This window comes from Chiloscyllium plagiosum, chromosome 19 (assembly GCF_004010195.1).
Source record: "Chiloscyllium plagiosum isolate BGI_BamShark_2017 chromosome 19, ASM401019v2, whole genome shotgun sequence".
NCBI lineage: Eukaryota > Metazoa > Chordata > Chondrichthyes > Orectolobiformes > Hemiscylliidae > Chiloscyllium > Chiloscyllium plagiosum.
The window spans coordinates 62,302,313-62,324,999 of NC_057728.1; the positions used below are offsets into that span (position 1 = coordinate 62,302,313).

Sequence of the window (22,687 nt, forward strand, 5' to 3'; positions counted from 1 at the left end):
ATCATTGCCAACGGTTCTGCAATTTCCTCTCTTGCTTCCCACATAATCCTAGGATATATCCTGTCAGGCCTGGGGGACTTATATATCCTCAAGTTGTTCAAAATGTCCAACACATCTTCCTTTCTAACAAGTATTTCTTCTAGCTTACCAGTCCGTTTCACACTCTCCTCTTCAACAATACAGTCCCTCTCATTTGTAGATACTGAAGAAAAGTACTCATTCAAGACTTCTCCTATCTCTCCCGACTCAATACACAGTCTCCCACTACTGTCCTTGATCGGACCTACCCTCGATCTCGTCATTCTCATGTTTCTCACATATGCATAAAATGCCTTGGGGTTATTCTTGATCCTATCCGCCAAAGATTTTTCATGCCCTCTCTTAGCTCTCCTAATCCCTTTCTTCAGCTCCCTTCTGGCTATCCTGTATCCCTCCAATGCTCTGTCTGATCCTTGTTTCCTCAACCTTATGTAAGCCTCCTTCTTCCTCTTTACAAGACATTCAACCTCCCTTGTCAACCAAGGTTCCCTCACATGACCATCTCTTTCCTGCCTGACAGGTACCGCTTGAGCAACACTCCATGGGGGACGTTGTGGAGTGATGGTCTCGATATCGAGGACACCACTTCTCTACACATCCCCCAGCAAAGTTCTGCCTTTCGTATCTCTGCTTTGTCTTTGCTAACATCCAGCAACAAGAAAATAAAATGCAAATAGCATAGAAGCAGTTTTATGACCACAGGATGTCCCAAATTGTTTTGTAGTTAATTAAGTCCTTTTGAAGTGTAATCACTGTTGCACTGTAGGGAACACAAGAGCCACCTTGTACACTGCAAGCTCCAACTCGAGGGACTGTAATGTTGACAAAATGATCTCCTTCAGTAATATTGGCTGAGGGAACAGCATTAACCATAATTCTGCTCTGCTGCTGTTCCTCTAAATAGTACCATGGAAACTTCTGCATTTACCTGAACAAGGTAGACAGGACTTTGGTGTCATAATCTCATCTGAACATGGCATAACTGACAGTGCAGCACTCCCTAGGTACTGGACTAAAATGTTGTCCTCGATTTCATGTTCAGGTCTACCAAAGAAGAATTGAACCAACACCATCTATAAGCAAGAATCGTACCCACTGAGCTAAAGTCAAAACTAAAATAAACATGAGCAATCAAAGCCCCAAATAACAGGTCTCTCTACTGAAAAATATCTTTCCTGAGCAGCCAGGAGAGAGAGAGAGAGGCTCAGACTAACACAATGAGGATGGACGTCACTGCTTAGATATGACTGTGGTAGCTTATAAGGCATAACAACTCAATAACTACATTTTTAAGTCTGGTGAAGCTTAAAAAAAAGAGTAGCATTTACCTTGCGTCTTCTAGAGCAAACATATCAGCTAGACTCCAATGGAATGCTCAATTTATGCCAAATATTTATTCATCATCCAGCTCTGTTAAATTGGAACTGCAGGGTTCACTGGCTCTGCTCCCAGGGTTGCTCATGGCCTAGTGCTCAGTTAATAATACCACACACTCCAGGGAAATTAGAAGTTGCCTGGAAGTTATTACAGATACTTTCACAGTTCAGTTGGAAAACAGTTTTTATCCCTCCATCTGATTAGGGGTGTGAAAACCTGTTTGATTATGATGAGCATAAAATATCCCTGCCAGGACCAGCTAAAAATAACAGCTTGTAGTGTCAGTGATACAACATTTCTCCAATTAATGTTTTTATCTATGGTCCTGTAGGATATTTCACTATTCTCTGTTGCTGTCGGAAATGCATTGCCATTTTGGACACTCTGCACTTTAATTGCCAATTGAAATTGGGTGCACCTGTTATGGTATTGTCACAAAAACTCGGCCTGTAAATAAGTAACCATCCAACTTAATTTACTTTTCTCTTTTCTTTCCTGTCCCTGTTACAAAGTGTGGCATCCATTTTTCTTGATCAGCAGAGATGTAATGAACATTGAGATGTGATGCATCTTCTCTCCTGCTCAAGACTGTGTTGGGAATGCTCTTGTCTGTCCTTTGGCACTGAGAGTAGAGAAGAGAACAATATCGAAAAATAGCTCACAAAATTCATCTGGGAGTGAGTTATGCAGTGAAAAATGATTGCAAACATTCTAGCAGCACCCAGGTCTTTGTGCATGTACATTAACTCCTGCGCTATAAAAGCAACTGTTTTTATAAAATGCTTTTGTGAGAGGGTTGAACCTTACTCTTAGGCAGTTAACTGGGAAATGCATCAGCCCATGGCACCCCATTGCCCTCCCTCCATCAAATGGGTGACATGATCCAGGTCATTCTGAACTTGGGCTTTATTTCAATTTCACTGGTCGACAAAATATTCCAGTGAATCTCTGTCTTTACTCCACGTACAGGTAGGTAAGATGGAAGGGAAGGTGAATGGGGAAAGTCAGTAGTCCCAACCCAGGAATTGACTGGTCATATTCATGTGAGGGCTACTCAATTATGTGACGATGCTGCCCCTTTAAAAAGGTCATTTTGTCGTTGGTTTTTTTCCAAGATGGGTGGTAAAGACAGAGGTGCCGATATGTCCGAAAGTGACTACTTTCAACAATGACAGGGGAATGGCCAGTTCTCTCAATTCAGGTTTTTTTCTAGTTTTGTTTTCTTTATCAGGCATTCAGAAACTGCTGGTAGCAGAGAAGCTGTCACTGTGAAACAAGGTTCCATGCTTCAACAGATGCTTCTTGCTTGACTCTTCTCTCTGCAATCTCTCCTGCCTGTAAAAACCTGAGTTTGAATATATAATTTACCAAGGGGTGTTTTTGGGATGTTGTTGGAATTGGAACAGCTCCTTCGTTAAGTTGCAATTTTGAGTCGGTTGGGTTTCCAAATGGTGAAGTTATTCTAAATTCTTTTTTTGTTTTCTTTTGTTCGTCTTTCAACTGCAGTGTTTAAATACATTCTGTTTTGCTTAAAGCCAAATGGTTTGACCAGCTGCATCACTCCTGGAATATCTACACTACATCTGCCTTTAAAATAAGAAAACATTAGGGTCTAGGATACATTCTTATAGTACTTTGAGGTGGCCTGACATGGTCCATAACAGTGGGTAAACTTCCTTTCTTCCTTATAAGACTGAGCAGCAATGCCTCAGGGAACAGCTGGCTTGATTTAGAGGGAAGGCAGTGGCCTAGTGGTATTATCACTTGGCTGTTAATCCAGAAACCTAGATAATGTTCTGGGGATCTGGGTTCAACTCCCATCATGGCAGATGGTGAAATTTGAATTCAATAAAATATGCTGGAATGGAGAATCTACTGATGACTATGAATCCATTGTCAGTAGTCAGGGGGGAAAAAGATATCTGGTTCACTAATGTCCCTTCGGGAAGGAAACTGCCATCTTACCTGGCCTGAATTACATGTAACTCCAGATCCACAGTAATGTGGATGACTCTTAAACTGCCTCTGGGCAATTAGGGATGGGCAATAAATGCTGGCCCAGTCAGTGACACCCTTATCCTGTGAATGAATTAAAAACAAAAGATGGTTTGGACACATGTGTGAACTCATGCTAGTATCTCTGAAAATTCCAATTGGGATCCCATTTAAAAAAAAGGCCTGCCTTTGGGAATAAGCAGCCATTCCTGCCACCCATCAGAAATGGCAGCTGCCAGAGTGTCCGTGTAAGCAGGGCAATAAGATTACTGGATTCAGTTTGAGGCCCCAATGCCTGTGTAATGCATGTGGTGTTGGTGGAAATGATGCGGTATTCAATAAAATAAGCTGGAATGGAGATTAATTATTCCAGGGCAGCTTTCTGATGTACTTCCATTAGTGTTGACCTTGCATTGCACTGTAGTTTTAATATGTTATGCACATTGAAATATTTCACATTGGAATGGTTTACTTCTTTTTAGAATGGTAATATAGGCTGTCAATTTCAGTATGTTTAGTTCTGTTGCTGCTCTTTGATCTTGGAATTCTTATTACTAATGGTTTGAAGGGTGATGAAGAGTGGGCAGGAAGGTGGGGTTTAGACCGAGATGAAATCAAATGGCAGAGCAAACTCAAGGGGCCAAACTGTCTTATCCTGTTCCTAGTTCTTATGTTCTTAATATTCTAACTTGTTTAAATAGAGCTACCATTCCAAGTGGATGACCCAGGAAACTAGCTGTGGTGGTGCGATCCACAACATCTGATAGCATTCCCTCATGACATATTTCAGAGATCTCACAGATGTCCTGTGCCTTGGATTATATAATTCGCTACCTATTTCTGATAGATAATTTTGGTTAAGGGAAGAAAGTTATCATAAACTTAGTGAGTTCCTGCCTGAGACGTAGGTAGTTATCAAGTTCAAACATATGCTGCAGATGGAAGAATAGCGGAGGTAATGATCTTGAAAAGAAATGCTTTCTTTTACATTTTAGTCAAAATCCAATTACATCCAAATGTGCACAGATGGTGCAGATTTCGTAATTGTCCTTCTGCACATGTGCAGAAACCTTATTTTCAAGGGACGTGTGTCCCTGCAAATGGTTTTCAGCAATATTTGAATTTTGGAATCATTTAGGCTGGTGAATTGATTTTTGTCTCATTTCTAAAGCAATGTGCAACTGTCGCTTTAAGATATCAACAAAATACCACTGTAAATATTTAGTTTCTTCTGGAACTAACTGAATTGACTGATCAGTTTGTGATATTGGGAGTCAGCTGCTGTAATAGCAACAGTTAATCAATGGCTGTGTGAGGAGTGCTGACAGCAATAGAGGGCTGTGGATGAAGATGGAATTGACAATGCCGGCATTGCAAAACTCATCAAACAATCACTGGGGGGGAAAGATACTGTCAGAGGTAGTAATTATATCAGGTAATTGGTGTCATTTACCTTGTCACAGCCCACTGAATGTGACTAACGCAGGACATTTGAGCTGTCACACACTGTTAGCTTTGAGCTCTCAGAATTGCATGAGGTCTCACTCACTTCAAGAGAGAGAAAAAGTACATGCTGCAAAACAACTTTCTGAAATCTTAAAAACAATTATGTACCTAAAGAGTTTAGTGCCTGGAAGCTCGGATTTTGTTCCAAGAATTAACCCCTCACTATCTGGGTTCTATTCAAGAAGAAGTTAGACATTGTTCTTAGACCAAAATGGGCACAGGGGACTGACATAGATGATCAGCCGTGATCTTATTGCGTGGCAGAGCAGGCTCGAAGGGCCAAATAGCCTACTCCTGCTCCTATTTTCTATGTTTTTATATACAAACACGCCACAAAGAACAAGAGTAGGCCACTTGTTCTTTCAAGCCTGCTTTGTCATTCAATTAGATCACGGCTGATCTGATTTTAACGTCAACTCTATATTCCTTTAATGAAAATAGAAATTGTTGGAAAAGCTCAGCAGATCTGGCAAAATCTGTGGAAAGAAATCAGAGTTAACATTTCACTTGAGCAACCCTTCCTTCGTAGTTCTGAGGAAGGGTCACTGCACCCAAAATGTTAACTTTGATTTCTCTCCACAGATGCTCCCAGACCTGCTGAGCTTTTCCAACAATTTCTATTTTTGTTTCTAATTTACAGTATCCACAGTTCTTTAAGTTTTTATTCTCTGTTCCTTCATATCCCCAATAATTTTTCATTCCCTCGGTAGTCAAGAATCTATGTACTTCTGCCTTACAAATATTTTAAGAATATTTTAATTTTATTTCATGATTTAATCAAGTAAGGCCAAGGGATACTGGATCTGTTTCTCTGGTGCAGAATACTTACCAAAACATCCAACATGACAGATGTATCGCTCCCTTCATTAAGGCCCAGGAGACTCATGGAAAAGATGAATCTAGAGTCTGGTACCCAGTTGGGAGTAAATGCAAGAGGGTGTCTCAAATCTGTTTGAGGATCCTTTTGCAAAATTCAGTTTTTTGCAGCATAAGGATAGCTACATTCAGAAAAGTACAGATGGCACAAAATGTAGTCTTGAGGGACCAATGCCGGAAACTCCTAAACAGGTGAAGGTTTTTAAAAAGTAATTACAAGCTTCTGTGCACATGGAGAGAGCAACAAGAACACTGGTGTGCATTGAGCCTATTGTTTTTGGTACGGTGGAGATGATGGCCTACTGGCATTATGGCTGTGCTGTTCATCCAGAAACCCAGGTCATGTTCCGGGGACATGGGCTCGAATTGCACTGCTGCAGGTGGTGGAATTTGGATTCAATCAAAAACGACCTGCTGATGTCCATGAATCCATTGTCAATTGTGAGGCAAAAACCCATCTGTATCACTCACACCCTTTAGGGAAGGAACCTGTTATCTTTATCTGGTCTGGCCTACATGTGACTCCAGACTGATGGCAATGTGGTTGATTTAAATGCTGCTCTGGCCAGCGACACCCTCATCCTGTGAATGAATAATCAAATAATTAATAATAAAAGGCTTGGGTGAACCAATTTCAGGGCCTAAATCTCCAAACAACATGAGGCAGGAATGGTTTTACTAACTTGGTTAACTCCACTGTCGAATGTAAAGAAAATTAAGCCGTCTATAGATGCACCATAGAAAGCATTCTACCTGGATGCATCATGGCTTGCCATGGCAACTGCTCTACCCAGGACTGTAAGAAACTACAGAAAGTTGTGAACACAGCCCGGTCCATCATGTAAACCAACCTCCCATCCATTGACTCCATCTACAATTCCTACTGTCTTGGGAAGGCAGCCAGTGTGATCAAAAGCCCCTCCCACCCCATTTATAATCTCTTCCAACCTCTTTCGTCAGGCAGAAGATACAAAAGCTTAAACACACGTGCCAACAGATTCAGGACTTTGCATGTATTAATGGTTCTTCCCCACTGTTATTAAACTTCTGAATGGACCTCTCAAATTTTAAATTTAATGTTGATCTCGCTCTTTATGCACTTCTCTGCAGCCATAACATTGTATTCCTCACTCTGTTCTATTACCCTAATACACTCTGTATGATATGATGTGCCTATACTGCATGCAAAACAGAACTTTTCACAGAACCTAGATGCATAGGACAATAATAAATCAAATCAAATCATTCAAATCCCACGGTGAAACATTTTCAAATCTTGAAATGTAAATGTAACTGCATTTTTAAACTAGAACACCAGCTGTATTGTTTGCAAAGTATTTGTGGTTTGTAAAGAGAACTCTTTCCTAGTTGAGACAGTATTTTAATGATATCAAGTGATATAAGGCAGGTTGACTTCGGAGAACTTCATGTAACATGCTGCAGTTGTCACTCATGTTGTTTGTCAGTGCATTTAATTCTTGGAAGACACAACACCTTCTGTATCCAGTGGGAGCTGTTGCAGTGAGTTTCCAATCAAAATTATATGTCAAAAAGAAGTGGGGTTGAAGAAACCAAGATGACTAGAATCAAATAACTACGAAAAACACAGAACATAAAGGTGACAGTTCAGTACGTTGTATCAAGGAAATTGTGAAAGGATTTGGAAAGAAAATCTTTGAAGTGAAATACTGGAAATGAAAGGAAGCAGAGAACAATATACTAAAACATTACATTGAATGAGGCAGAAAAATAGAGAATTTCAAGAATATGAAAATATGCATGATTTATTTTTCTCTTGTATCAGACGAGAGAGGAAAATCTAGTGGGACTCTTGGACATCCATTAGCACATTTGATTCAAGTTTGTCAGCATTCCTGCCATAAACATGCTGACTTATCAGATGGTGTCCCCATGTTGTAGGACACCAATTTTCGGTGTAAGTATGGGTGTGTGCGACCTACACCATCCATGCCAGCCCCATATGACCTGGGTGGCATTGAGTGACCAAACCAATAATCCTTAAAGGGACCATATAAAATCACTCAATAAAAGACAAGCTTTTGAGTTTCGTTTTATATGACAATCTTTTTTAGAACACTTAGACCCCGTAACAGAATCTGTGATTTTGAAGAAAATTCTAACAGGATTAGACAGGGTAGATGCAGGGAAGATGTTCCTGATGGTGGGGGTGTCCAAAATCAGGGGTCACAGTTTGAGGATTCAGGGTGGACCATTTAGGACGGCGATGAGGAGACATTTCTTCACCCAAAGAGTAGTGAGCCTGTGGAATTCATTACCACAGGAAGGAGTTGATGCTAAAACATTGAATGTATTCAAGAGCTGGCTAGATATAGCATTTGGGGCGAATGGGATCAAAGGTTATGGGGAGAAAGCAAGATTAGGCTATTGAGTTGGAGGATCAGCCATGATCGTGATGAATGGCGGAGGATACTTGAAAGGCCGAATTGTCTCATCCTACTCCTATTTTCTATGTTTCTCTGTAAAGGGGGAAATAGTAAGGGAAAAACTGACCCTTTCCAGTTACTAAGACTGAAAACCAAAACTTCTAAGACCGAAATGGGATGAAACCAGATAAAAGTATACAGACCCATCAGGGCTCAGATTGATGGTCTCAACAGAGCTGTCCATGCAGGCTAGATACTGAAACTGAGAATCGGTAGGCAGACAGTTACTAGACACTTTCTACTACTTGAAACTAAACCTTGTGAAATTTATGTGATCCGTAAGCAGAATTGAGGAAGTTCTGCAAACCTGTGTTACTTTTGTTGAAGACTGTGCTCATGGAATTCAAGTTGGCAATATGCTGCTGTCAGCCAAAGCTTAGAAGAGGAGTGAGATTCTGAAGGACTTTGTGACTGAGATTGATATCACACACGCTGAATGGATTGCTGAGCTAATGTGTAAAATCAGCTCTTAGTTATATCTGCAATATAAAGCTTTGAATTTGTTCATGGGTTTGCCAGCATTTATTGCCCATTTCTAAATGCCCAGAGGGTCATTAAGAATAAACCATATTGCTGTGGATTTGGAGTCACACAAAGATAAGGATAGCAGTCTTCCTTTTCATAAGGACATTAGTGAACCAGATGGATTTTTACAACAATGGTTACCTGGTCACCTTTAGAATCAAATACAAATTTCACTATCTACTATGGTGGAGCTTGAACCCACAACCTCAAAGCATTAATGCAGGAGCTCTGAATTACTAACATAGGGACAATACCAATATGCCATGACCTCAACCTAGTCTCTGGCTAATTCATGTTTAGTTTATGTTGATTCCCATTTCAGTGTGTACAGAGGAACCTCAATTATCCGAAGGCCATGGGTGGGGAGCATTTCATTCAGTTAATCGAAAACTGGACAACACAGTTTAGCCAAGCATCAGGACCTTGCGATCTTGCCGGATAATCCAAAATTCAGATAATCGACTGTCGGATAATCAAGCTTCCTCTGTAGTTGGTTGCACAGTGATTTAGTGTTTTCTTTGTTTGATTCTTACATAGAAACAAGTCATTTTGTTTTAAATTATTAAATCTTGCAACTTCATTATTTCAGTAAATAACTTAGATTCTGGAGTTCTTTTTGAAAAAAAAAGCTTACTGGCCTCACCCAAGATCAAAATATGTCTTAATATTTTCACAGAAACTGAATGATTTCCACCATCCAGAACTGATGTCTGTAAACTCCTGATGATTTCTAAACCTTACTGTGCTGATGACTCTGTGCCTGTCTGGTTTTGCTTGTAACTCTCAACCCTCCTGCAGATCACTTATTTTCCTGCTTTTTAAAAAGAAAGCATCTTCCAAATAGATATCCCTATAGACTGTTTTTTTGTTTTTGTTCTTTTTAGGTTAAAAACAGGAGTAGGAAGCAGAGATTTGTCATACAAGATCAAACACACTCCATCATTTGCCAGGATTTGGTGCACTGCATTTATAATCCCATGGTAGATTCAGAACTCTTTGTGCTGTTCATCCCTCAACTTTTATTGGTTAACAACAGATATCTGGGAGTATAGGAAGCTGCAACTGAAAGTGGGCAGCTGGAATAAAGCCTAAGAATGAAAATTTAATTGATTGGTCGACCAGCTGCATTCAAATACAAAGCTTCAAGTTCATTAATTGGAATATATTTATGGTCTTAAACAGCACACTTTTATTTTTTTTTTCCCTGACGTCTGGCAGCTCTGATTGAACTCACTCTTTCCCATGTCCATAACAAACTCAACTCAACAACCTTACGGTCTCTATACTCCTGCAATTATAGTCTCTTGAGGATCCCCAGTTTTAACCATTCTAACTTTGGCAGTGCTGCCTTCATCTGCCTCAGTCCCATGCTCTAAGACTCCATCCTTACACCTCTCCACCTCACTATTATCAGGGTGTCCTGATAATGAAGTATCAGTATTCCATGAGCAATCACAAATTATAAATGACCAATTGAGCCACTAATTTGGTTAATTTACTGGACTTTAACTGTTGACTATAGCAATCAGCTTTTATCAATAAAGTCATAAAGTCATAGAGATGTACAGCATGGAAACAGACCCTTCAGTCCAATCTGTCTATGCCGACCAGCTATCCCAACCCAATCTAGTCCCACCTGCCAGCGCCTGGCCCATATCGCTCCAAACCTTTCCTATTCATATACCCATCCAGATGCCATTTAAATGTTGCAATTGTACTAGCCTTCACCACTTTCTCTGGCAGCTCATTCCATACACGTACCACCCTCTGCGTGAAAAAGTTGCCCCTTAGGTCTCTTTTACATCTTTCCCCTCTCACCCTAAACCTATACCCTCTAGTTCTGGACTCCCCCACCCCAGGGAAAAGACATTGTCTATTTATCCTATCCATGCCCTTCATGATTTTATAAACCTCTATAAGGTCACCCTTCAGCCTCCGATGCTCCAGGGAAAACAGCCCCAGCCTGTTCAACCTCTCTCTATAGCTCAAATCCTCCAACCTTGGCAACATCCTTGTAAATCTTTTCTGAACCCTTTCAAGCTTTACAACATCCTTCCAATAGGAAGGAGACCAGAATTGCACGCAATATTCCAACAGTGGCGCAACCATTGTCCTGTACAGCCGCCAAATAACCTCCCAACTCCTGTACTCAATGCTCTGACCAGTAAAGGAAAGCATACCAAACGCCTTCTTCACTCTCCTATCTATCTGCGACTCTACTTTCAAGGAGCTATGAACCTGCACTCCAAGACCGCTTTGTTCAGCAACACTCCCTAGGACCTTGCCAATAAGTGATAAGTCCTGCAAAGATTTGCTTTCCCAAAATGCAGAACCTCGCATTTATCTAAATTAAACTCCCATTTGCCACTTCTCAGCCCATTGATCCATCTGATGAAGATCCTGCTGTAAATAAGGAAACAGATCTTATCCTTTAACAAGTGGCAAAATGAATCACTAATTGCTAATATGCAGACTTAGACTACATTCTCTTGATATCCAAATATGTACACACATGTTTGCTCACAAATAGGACATTAAGACAGAAACTACAGGAACGGATCATATAGACAAAAAAGGATTACATTCTGTGGATCCTAATTCCAAGCCACAAGAGTTTAATGAAGTGACTTTCGTCCAGTCCTTTTGGGTTTTTGGGAGTGGTACCATGTTGTTGACTGCAGAAGATCAGGAGTCGGTCAGTTGGTCCTAGATCTTTGCTTGAATTCAAACTCTTCTTTTCAAAGTCTTTCAGTGTTGTTTTCTCTTTCTTCCAATGGATGAGGGAGACTGAGCCAGAATGGCTCTGTCTGGTTTCTTAGAGTTTCAAGTATAGCAGCCCCTTGTCAAACTGCAACTTAAACAGCCAAAAGCTGTTGCTAAGCATTTTTCAACCCAAAAACACCTGGAGCCTGCTTATCAAAACGAGCTTCTCCATATGTTCCCAACAGTGTGGAAACAGTCCCTTTGGCCCTACAAGTCCTCACCAACCCTCTGAAGAGCAACCCACCCAGACCCATTCCTTTACCCTATTGCTCTACATTTACCCCTGACTAATACACCTAACCTACACATCCCTGAACACTGGGCAATTTAGCATGGCCAATTCACCTGACCTGCACATCTTTGGACTGTGGGAGGAAGCTGGAACACCTGGAGGCAACCTACGCAGACAAGGGGAGAATGTGCAAACTCAATGCAGACAGTCACTCAAAGCTGGGATTGAACCTGGGTCCCTGGTGCTGTGAGGCAGTAGTGCTAACCACGGAGTCGCCATGTCGCCCCTTTTGACCTTAGAGTTGTTAAAAAAAGATATCTTCCCTGAAACGCAGCAGTGTCCAAATTTCCATTTTTTCAATTTTATATTCCAAATAAAAATGTAGAACTGAAGGTTATGTTCTTTTGGATAAGTCGAATTTGCATCATGTTTTTTGGAGGGTTCGTTGAAGAATTCTATCGCTGTATCTTACCACTTTAATTGGCTTCTCTGTATATATGGCATCACCATGCCATTTTATCAGACACCCTTATGACAACAACATGTCATTCACTGGATAAACAGTCAAAGACTGGATCCTTTGTGCCCATGCCATCTTGAAAAGGTGACTGTGCGCCTGGAGAGGCCAGCTTTGGCAATCCACTATTGTCCCTCACTGACTACATATTGGCACTGTTGCCACAAAAACACATCACCCAAGGCATGGAGCCACTTCATACATACAGCCACATTCTCTCACCGCAGTCACTGATCAGCTACCAGGCTACACACTTCACCTCTCTCTAGTTACATTCTCTCTTAGCACCCTCGAAGTCAGTGCTACACAGACCCCATTGACTTCTGCACTGCCTGCATTCTGTCACAGTTCAGAAGGAAAACATTAAATACAATCGGCCAAGTACAAACAGCTTTTATCTTCTGAATGCAAAAGGGAGGTAGATGTGGTTCCTAGGGCTAAAGGAATCAAAAGGTAGACAAAAGAACAAAAGAGAAATACAGCATAGGATCAGGCCCTTTGCCTCTCCAAGCCTGTGCCCTAACAAAACTAAGAAATAAACCTTCTGCCCTTATTTGTTCCGTATCCCTCTATTCCCTCCTTATTCATGTAACCATCCAGATGCCTCTTAAATGTCTCCAATCTGCGCACTTCCACCACCACTTCAGGCAGTGCATTCCAGGCTCCTACCACTCTCTGTGTGATAAACCTTCCTCGCACATCTCCCTTAAACTTTCCCCTTCTCACCTTGAATCTGTGTCCCCTTGTAATTGAAACTTCAACTCTGGGAAAAAGCCTCTCACTATCTAACCCACCTATGCCTCTCATAATTTTATATACCTCTATTAGGTCTCCTCTCCATTTTTCCAGTGAAACCAATCAATTCTTTTTAACCTTTCCTCATAGCCAATGCCATCGAGACCAGGCAATAGGTATGGGGAGAGGATGGGAATTGGATACTGAATTGGATGATCAACCATGCTCGTGTTGATAGCAGGGCAGACCCAAAGGACCAAATGGCCTACTCCTGGTCTGGTTTTCTATGTTCCTATAGTTTTGCACATTCAAGACACTAACCGTGAATTACATGGAGTCCATGCAGAGTGATCTTAAAATGGACAGGCCAAGACAACAGTTAAATATTAATAAGCCCATGGAAGACCATTGAACGTAGAACATAGAACATTACAGTGCAGAAGAGGTCCTTTAGCCCTCAATGTTGCGCTGGCCTGTGAACCCAATCTGAAGTCCATCTAACCTAAACTATTCCATCTTCATCCTTACGTCTATCCAATGCCCATTTAAATGACTTTAACGTCGGCGACTCTACAACTGTTGCAGGCAGTGCATTCCATGCCCCTACTACTCTCTGAGTAAAGAAGCTACCTCTGACATCACCCCTCAGTTTAAAGCTATGTCCCCTCATGCTAGCCATCACCATCCGAGGAAAAAGGCTATCACCGTCCACCCTATCTAACCCTCTGATTATCTCATATGTTTTAACTAGGTCACCTCTCAACATTCTTCTCTCTAACAAATACAGCTTCAAGTCCCTCGGCCTTTCCTCATAATACCTTCCCTCCATACCAGGGAACATCCGAGTAAATCTCGTCTGAACACCTTCCCAAGCTTCCACATCCTTCCTATTATGCGGTGAACAGAACTGTACGCAATACTCCAAGTGCGGCTGCACCAGCGTTTTGTACAGCTGCAGCATGAGTCATGGGTTTTTTTTAGCATGTAAATTGAAAATCTTGGAGCAAAGTAAGGAATGGGTATTTTTAGTTGTCTTGAGAAATGCATGGTAAATGAGGATAATTCAAAATTGAAACAAAAATAGAAATTGTTGGAAAAGCTCTGCAGGTCTGGCAGCATCTGTGGAGAGAGATCAGAGTTAACGTTTCAGGTCGAGTAACCCTTCCTCAGAATTCCACAGATGCTGCCAGATCTGCTGAGCTTTTCCAGCAATTACTGTTTTTGTGTCTTGTTTACAGCATCTGCAGTTCTTTCAATTGTTATTCAAACTCGACTCCTTGCATTTGGAATGCTTCACCATGTTTCTGAGAGGCTACAATAAAAGGGAATTATTTCAAAAAATAAAAATTCATAAGTTATGTGAATTTGGGAAATGCAATTTGCTTATAACTGCGTTTATTATAATGCACATGACAATTTCCTTCTCTTTCTCTTAGATCATGATGAATGTAGCACAAATCAACACAGCTGTGATGAGAATGCTCTGTGCTTTAACACTGTTGGAGGTCACAACTGCATTTGTAAACCAGGATATACTGGTAATGGTACCCACTGTAAAGGTAAGTACTGCCAATATATATCAGCAATCTATTCTTGAAACTTTAACACTGTCGGTCGTGAGACCTTAATAAAACTTTCTTTCTAAGCACCATGGCGCAATGTTTACTGTGCTCCTTAAATGGAGCCAGTCTTTTTCCACTTTGGCAGATGACCTGTCAGAGGGTTATCTTGGGGTACAAATGAAAATGCAATCAATATCAGACTGATGTTGAGAGTTCTAATTTCCAATAACTCACGAATACCTCCACCAGCGAATAAACCTTATTGAAATCTGACACAAAATCTGAAATTGTTGGAAAGACTCAGCAGGTGGAAAGAAAGTGGAGTAACATTTCGAGTCCACTGAACAAGACCTGAAACGTTAACTCTGCTTTCTCTCCACAGATTTTGCCAGACCTGCTGAGTCTTTCCAGCAATTTCTGATTTTGTTTCTGATTGCTTCTGCAATTCTTTGTTCTGTGGCTTGTCGAAATCTGAATTGGAGCTTGCCATTTCAGCTGAATATGTCAGTTAAAATTTCCCACGGTGTTTATGGAGCAGTCAGTTAAACTTACAGGCCATTCGGCCATAATGTGCGAATTCGCTGTAACACAATTGACAAATTGGGGATGTTATTTCTAAAGTGCGAACTTTTAAAACATGTGTTGGTTGCAACACGATTAAGTCACCAACACTTTAAGCGCTGTTTGTAGAGCATGATTTTTCTGTAACGCGGGGTTATACAAGAACACAGCCATTGCATTATACAGAAACTGACTGTATTACACCATAAGACCACAAGACATAGGAGCAGAAAAAGGCCATTCGGCCCATCAAGTCTGCTTCGCCATTCAATCATGGCTGATAAGATTCTTAACTCCATTCACCCACTTTCTCCCCATAACCTTTGACGCCCTTGACAATTGAGAACCTATCTAGTTCTGTCTTAAATATACTCAATGATCAATATATTATATGTATAGCTGCTGCATCAGCCAAATGAATCTCAATGTAATGTCACTGAAAGTGCAGATTTCTAAAATAAAACAGAATAATTCTGCAGTCCTGTAAATATTTCAGTGAAATCCTTCCATCCCAAAGTCTCTCTTTGATCAAAATTAACCAGGGCCAATAGATACAACCATGCTTCCAGAAATAGCCATTGGAGTGGAGATAACCTTGGTATTGTCTTATACCTGGGATAACTGAGTGGGTCAAGAAAAATGGCTTTGTTGAATTTAACAGACCCTGGGAATGCCTGGTGATATTGGCAACAGATATTTCTGCAGCAGCCTGTTTTGTCATTTCGCACCTCTGGGGCAGATGAGACTTGAATGTAGGGACATTGAGGTAGGGACATTGCCACCTTGCCGCAACAACGCTCCATGCATTTGGCTACAAAGTCAAAGAGGGTGACATTGGCCTATGGGAGCAGCAGAAATGAATCGGCAGTTACATTTTTGCTGTGTCAAGTTTTATGTTCCATTGACTTACCTTGTTTATTTACCTGCTCCATGTCCCTCATGATTTTATAAACCTTTATAAGGTCACCCCTCAGCCTCTGACACTCCAGGGAAAACTGCCCTAGCGTATTCAACCTCTCCCTATAGCTCAAATCCTCCAACCCTGGCAATATTCTTGTAAATCTTTTCTGGACCCTTTCAAGTTTCACAACACCCTTCCAATAGGAAGGAGACCAGAATTGCACGCAATATTCCGAAAGTGGCCTAACCAACGTCCTGTACAGCTGGAACATGACCTCCCAACTCCTGTACTCAATACTCTGACCAAAAAAGAAAAACATACCAAATACCTTCTTCACTATCCTATCCACCTGCAACTAACTAGGGGACATAGGTTTAGGGTGAGAGGGAAAAGATATAAAAGAGACATAAGGGACAACTTTTTCATGCAGAGGGTGGTACATGTGTGGAATGAGCTGCCAGAGGAAGTGGTGGAGGCTGGCACAATTACAACATGTAAAAGGCATCTGGATGGTATATGAATAGGAAGAGTTTGGAGGGATATGATCCAGGTGCTGGCCGATGGGACTTGATTGGGTTGGGATATCTGGTCAGCATGAACGAGTTGGACTGAAGGGTCTGTTTCCATGCTGTACATCTCTATGACTCTATGACTTAGAATGTGACCAAAATTTGTATTTTGGTCACATTCTAAGGAGTTTGAGTAATTGTTTTAAGAATGTAGTGGTTGGAACCAGGCTGGAACCAACTACGAGATCCCTGATTGGGGTTGTTAACCTGGGCCAATCAGGAAAGCCCTGGCTGACCGATATAAATAGGGGATTTATTAGAATCTCCTCAGTTCAGGGACTGACTCTGAGCTGTCTGGGTGAAAATGAGGACTGCAGATGCTGGAAATTAGAGCCGAGAGTGTGGCACTGGAAAAGCACAGCAGATCAGGCAGCATCCGAGGAGCAGGAGATTCAGGAATCCTGATGAAGGGCTTTTGCCTGAAACATTGATTCTCCTGCTCCTCGGATGCTGCCTGACCTACTGTGCTTTTCCAGCACCACACTCTCAACTCTGAGCTGTCTGGCCACAGCCAGTGTACTGTGCACAAGCAAATAAAGGCTGACTTAGTGATGGGATACTGGCTTCTGTGCAGTTATTTCAAAGAAGTGAGAAGCAAAGAAGATCAGCTTCCAGTTTTAGCATTGACCAATTTCACTCTCAGCTCCAAACTCCTAAAAAGTTCAGTTCCTTCGTGAAGCAATGATCAGGGCAAACTAAACAGCTTGTATTAAGAGTCAAGAGTGTGATGCTGGAAAAGCACAGCAGGTCAGGCAGCATCCGAGGAGCAGGAGAATCGATATTTTGGGCAAAGGCCCTTCATCAGGATGCCTGCTCCTCGGATGCTGCCTGACCTGCTGCGCTTTTCCAGCACCACACTCTCAACTCTGATCTCCAGCATCTGCAGTCCTCAGTTTCGCCTCGCTTGTATAAAGAGACTTTTTGGAGTATGTAAAAATAATCTTATCATCTGAGTACCAGAGTGTTAATTGTACTCAAAAGTGAATGAGGTGACAGAGTTTGGACCCCAGATTATTTTTGGCTTGTGACAATCACATCATTTACAATTGCCTCTCTCAGACAGTAGTGAATGTGGAATTCATTGCTGCAGAGGGCTGCTGATGCTGGGTCATGAAATAAATCCAAGGCTGAATCAAAGGCTCTGGGGAAAACACACAAAAGTGGGGTTGAGGATTATCAGATCATCTGTGCTCTCATGGAGTAGAATGGAAACTCCTGCCGAAGGGCATTTTGAATCTTGAATCTCTACAGTGAGGAAGCAGTCCATTCAGCCCATTGAGTCCACACTGACCCTCCAAAAAGCATCCCACCTAGATCCGCCCCCATGTCCCTGCATTTCCCATGCCCAGTCCACCTGACCTGCACATCTTTGGACTGTGGGAGGAAACCAAAGCACCCGGAGGAAACCCACACAGACACGGGGAGAATGTGCAAACTCCACACAGATAGTCGCCCGAGGCTGGAATTGAACCGTGGTCCCTGGCGCAGCGGTAATCAGTGTCCTACCTTGCCACCCTAACTACAGCAGTTGAACTACCATGGTTCAAGAAGGGAGCTCACCACCACCCTCTCAAGGGGCAACTAGGGATGAACAACAAAAGCTGGATCAGCCAGTGACATCCTCACCCCATGAATGAATGAAAAAAATTACCTCGAAACAAAATCAAAAGATTTAAAAGGGTCAAAATACACTGACATTTCTACGTCAGCTTATTCTATCAAAAGCAAATACAGAAAATATAGAAATTTACTGCAGGTCAGGCAGCTTATGAAGGAAGTAGGAACAATCTGGGTGAGTCTTTCATTAGGAGAAAGTGAGGACTGCAGATGCTGGAAATCAGAATCGAGAGGGTGGTGCTGGAAAAGCACAGCAGGTCAGGCAGCATCCGAGGATCAGGAGTATTGACATTTCGGGCATAAGCCCTTCATCAGGAATGAGGCTTGTGGGCCGCAGCTGAGAGATAAATGGGAGGGGCTGGGGCTGGGGGAAAGATAGCTGGGAAAGTGATAGGTGGATGAAGGTGGGGGAGAAGGTGATAGGTCGGAGGGGAGGGTGGAGCAGATAGATGGGCAAGACGATGGACAAGTTAAGTGGCAGTGCCGATTTGGAGGCTTGGGACTGGGATAAGGTCGGGGGAGGGAAAATGAGGAAATTGGTGAAATCCACATTAATCTTGTGTGGTCGCAGGTGAAAGATGAGGCATTCCTCCTCCAGGCATTGGGTATTTAGGGTTTGGTGATGGAGGAGGCCCAGGAGCTGCATGTCCTTGGCAGAGTGGAAGGGGGAAATTGAAGTGTTCGGCCAGGGGCAATGGGGTTGGTGGGTGCAGATATCCCAGCGATGTTGTCTGAAACAATCTGTAAGTTGGTGCCTTGTCTCCATGATGTAGAGGAGACCACATCGGGTGCAACAGATACAGAAGCTGACATTGGTGGAGGTACAGGTAAATGTCTGTCAGATGTGGAAGGATCCTTTGGGGCCACGGGCAGAGGAGAGGGGCGTGGTGTGGGCGCAGGTTTTTCACTTCCTGTGGTAGCAGGGGAAGGTACCAGGAGTGGGGTGAGAGCTGGTGGGAGGAGTGGATCAGACAAAAGAATCATGAATGGAATGGTCTCTTGGAACGCTGATGGGGGTGGGGAGGGAAATATATCCCTCATGGTGAGGTCTGTTTGTAGGTGACAGAAGTGGCGGAGGATGATGCGATGTATACGGAGTTTGGTGGGGTGGAAGGTGAGGACTGCGGGGCGTTCTGTCCTTTTTGCGTTGGGAGGGGTTGGGGTCAAGGGTAGAAGAGCAGGAAGTGAATGAGATGTGCTGGAAGGCATTGTCAACCACGTGGGAGGGGAATTTGCAATCTTTGAAGATCTAGGATGTTCTTTGGTGGAATTGGTCATACTGTGAACAGATTCAACGGAGGCGGAGGTATTGGGAATAAGGGATGGCGTTTTTACAGAGGATAGAGTGGGTGGAGGTATTGTCCAGGTAGCTGTGGAAGTCCGTGGGTTTGTAGTAGAAATCTGTAGTTAGTCAGTCACCAGAGATAGAGATGGAGAGGTCCAGGAAAGGGAGGGAGGTGTCTGAAATGGTCCAGATGAATTTGAGGTCAGGGTGAAAGGTGTTAGTGAAGTTGATGAGCTGTTCAACCTCCTCGAGGGAGCATGAGATAGTCCCAATACAGTCATCAATGTAGCAGAAGAAATGGGGGGGGATGGTGCCGGTGTAGCTGCGGGCTGGAAAGAGAACCGTTTCCGAAGGCTTTGGGTTTGTAGTACGTACTGGTTGTCCTATTCAGATCCACATCCACAGCTACACCGGCACCATCCCCAACCTTTTCCTCTGCTACATCGATGACTGTATTGGCACTACCTCGTACTCCCTCGAGGAGGTTGAACAGCTCATCAACTTCACTAACACCTTTCACCAAATTTACCTGGACTATCTCAGACACCTCCCTCCCTTTCCTGGACCTCTCCATCTCAATCTCCGGTGACCGACTAACTACAGATTTCTACTGCAAACCCATGGACCTCCACAGCAAACCTGGACAATACCTCCACTATCTCATGCTACCTTCGTACATTTTCCATCATTCCTGCTTTTATATCGCATGACTATGGTTACTTAGTCTCGCAAAAAGCAGTGGATCTAGTGTGTCAAAATGTAGGCTGCCAAGTTTAAAAACAATTTATCAAATTGAAGTGTATGTCAGAGTCAATTTATCACATGTGTGCATTTTGCTAACACTAACGTACAGGAGTTGGTTAAAATGATTACTCACGCAGATCACTGTCATTGGCTATCTACTGTTCATGATTCCATTAGGGAAATCTATCGAAGAGCTACCTGCAGTTCATTCCCAGAAGAAGTTGTTAAATGCATGAATAGTCAGGTGTAATAGCACTGTGATAATTTGAGAAACTCCTTTGAGGGGGTGTGGGGTGGGGGGTGGGGCGGGGTGTGTGTGAAGAGTGTGAAGATAAATGTGTTTCAACAGAACTAACCTGTAGACATTCAAATTGAAATGTTCATACATTCAATTCTGCATGATCTTGGTGGCAATATAGAGTCATAGAAATGTACAGCATGGAAACAGACCCTTCAGTCCAATATGACGTGCCAATAACACAGGAAAAATATTCAAGCTAGTCTAACAGATGGACATGCTTTTCTGTTCCACTTGCTCACCCAGTTTTATATTGGCGATTGTGTAAGAGATCAATTTGCCCAAAATGATTACTTAGTCCACGACAGAGGTTCTGTTCCCAACAGCCCCACATTTGTCTCTGTCTCCTACTTACCTGCAGCATATTAGAGAGTCAGGTTTTGTGTTTGAAGTTAACAGGTTCCTTCTGGATTTGTTGCTGGCAGAAAAAAGGTGCTTGTGCGACGTCTGAAATTGTACCTGCAGATCAAGAATGACTGTACCGCACATGGTGAGAGGTTGTAGAGCTCTGAGAGATCTAGGTGTCCCCAGGCATGAATTGCAGGAAGTTAGTCTGCAGGTACACCAAGTAATCAGGACAGCTAATAGAATGTTATGGTTTACTGTGAGGGGAAATTAATGCAAGATTAGGGAGGTTATACTTCAGTTATACAGGGCAGTGGTGGGACTGCACCTGGACTACTGTGTACAGTACTGGTCACTGTACTTACAGAACGCTGTTAATGTGTTGGAAGAACTTCAGCGGAGATTTACTACACTAATCCCTGGGATGAGCAGGTTAATTTATGAGGAGGGGAGAGACAGGAATTTAGGAGAACGTGAGGACTGCAGATCCTGGAGATCAGAGGGTGGTGCTGGAAAAGCACAGCCGGTCAGGCAGCATCTGAGGAGCAGGAGAATCGACTTTTCAAGCATAAACTCTTCATCAGGACTTCACCAGTAGTAACTGAACTCCAGGATAAACATTTCCCATCAACCACCATCCTCTGTCTTCTTTCAGCTAGCCAATTTCTGATCCAAACCGCTAAATCACCCTCAATCCCATGCCTCTGCATTTTGTGCAATAGCCTACCATGGGGAACCTTATCAAAGGCCTTACTGAAATCCACATACACCACATCAATTGCTTTACCCTCATCCACCTGTTTGGTCACTTTCTCAAAGAACTCAATAAGATTTGTGAGGCACGACCAACCCTTCACAAAACCATGTTAACTATCCCTAATCAACTTATTCCTCTCTAGATCTTTATAAATCCTATCTCTTATAACTCTTTCCAACACTTTACCCACAACCGAAGTAAGGCTCAATGGTGTATAATTACCAGGATTGTCTCTACTCCCCTTCTTGAACAAGGGGACAACATTTGCTATCCTCCAGTCTTCTGGCACTATTCCTGGAGATAATGACGACATAAAGATCAAAGCCAAAAGCTCTGCAATCGCCTCCCTGGCTTCCCAGAGAATCCTAGGATAAATCCCATCTGGCCCAAGGTACTTATTTATTTTTACATTTTCCAGAGTTGCTAACACCTCCTCCTGTGAACCTCAATCCCAGCTAGTCTAGTAGCCTGTACCTCAGTATTCTCCTTGACAGCATTGTCTTCTTCCAGTGTGAATACTTAATGAAAAATATTCAATTAGTGCTTCCCCTATCTCCTCAGACTTCTCACACAACTTCCTACTACTATCCTTGATTGGCCCTAATCTTACTCTAGTCATTCTTTTATTCCTAATATACATATAGAGCAGTTCTTCGATTTTTGCTTATCTAGAACTAGGGGTTATAGTTTAAAGGTTAATGGGTCACCCATTTAAGACAGAGATGAGGAAGCATTTTTTTGTCCCTCAGAGGGCTGTGAGTCTGAATTCCCTTCCCTTGAAAGGGGAGGCATACAAAACAGCCAAGATCAGCGGGAAATTTTAAGGTCAACAGAAAGCCACAAAAAGAGCTATAAAGCAAAGTAAGATAGAACATGAGAAAAAACTAGCACAGAATATGAAGATAGAAAATAAAAATTTCTGTAAATATATAAAAGGAAAGAGAGTGGCTAAAGTAAACGTTGGTCCTTTAGAGGATGAGAAGGGGCATTTAGTCATGGGATATGATGAAATGGCTGA

General features: G+C 42.4%; 1 protein-coding gene across 1 annotated transcript in view; it reads left to right on the top strand.

The window, feature by feature from the left end:
* Positions 1–22,687, top strand: part of LOC122559324 (protein kinase C-binding protein NELL2-like) — a 339,041-nt gene that overhangs the window by 198,810 nt on the left and 117,544 nt on the right. Inside the window, exon 14 of the mRNA XM_043708693.1 lies at positions 14,467–14,589. Within this exon, the coding sequence (XP_043564628.1) occupies positions 14,467–14,589 (123 nt within the window). The remainder of the gene's footprint in view (positions 1–14,466; positions 14,590–22,687) is intronic.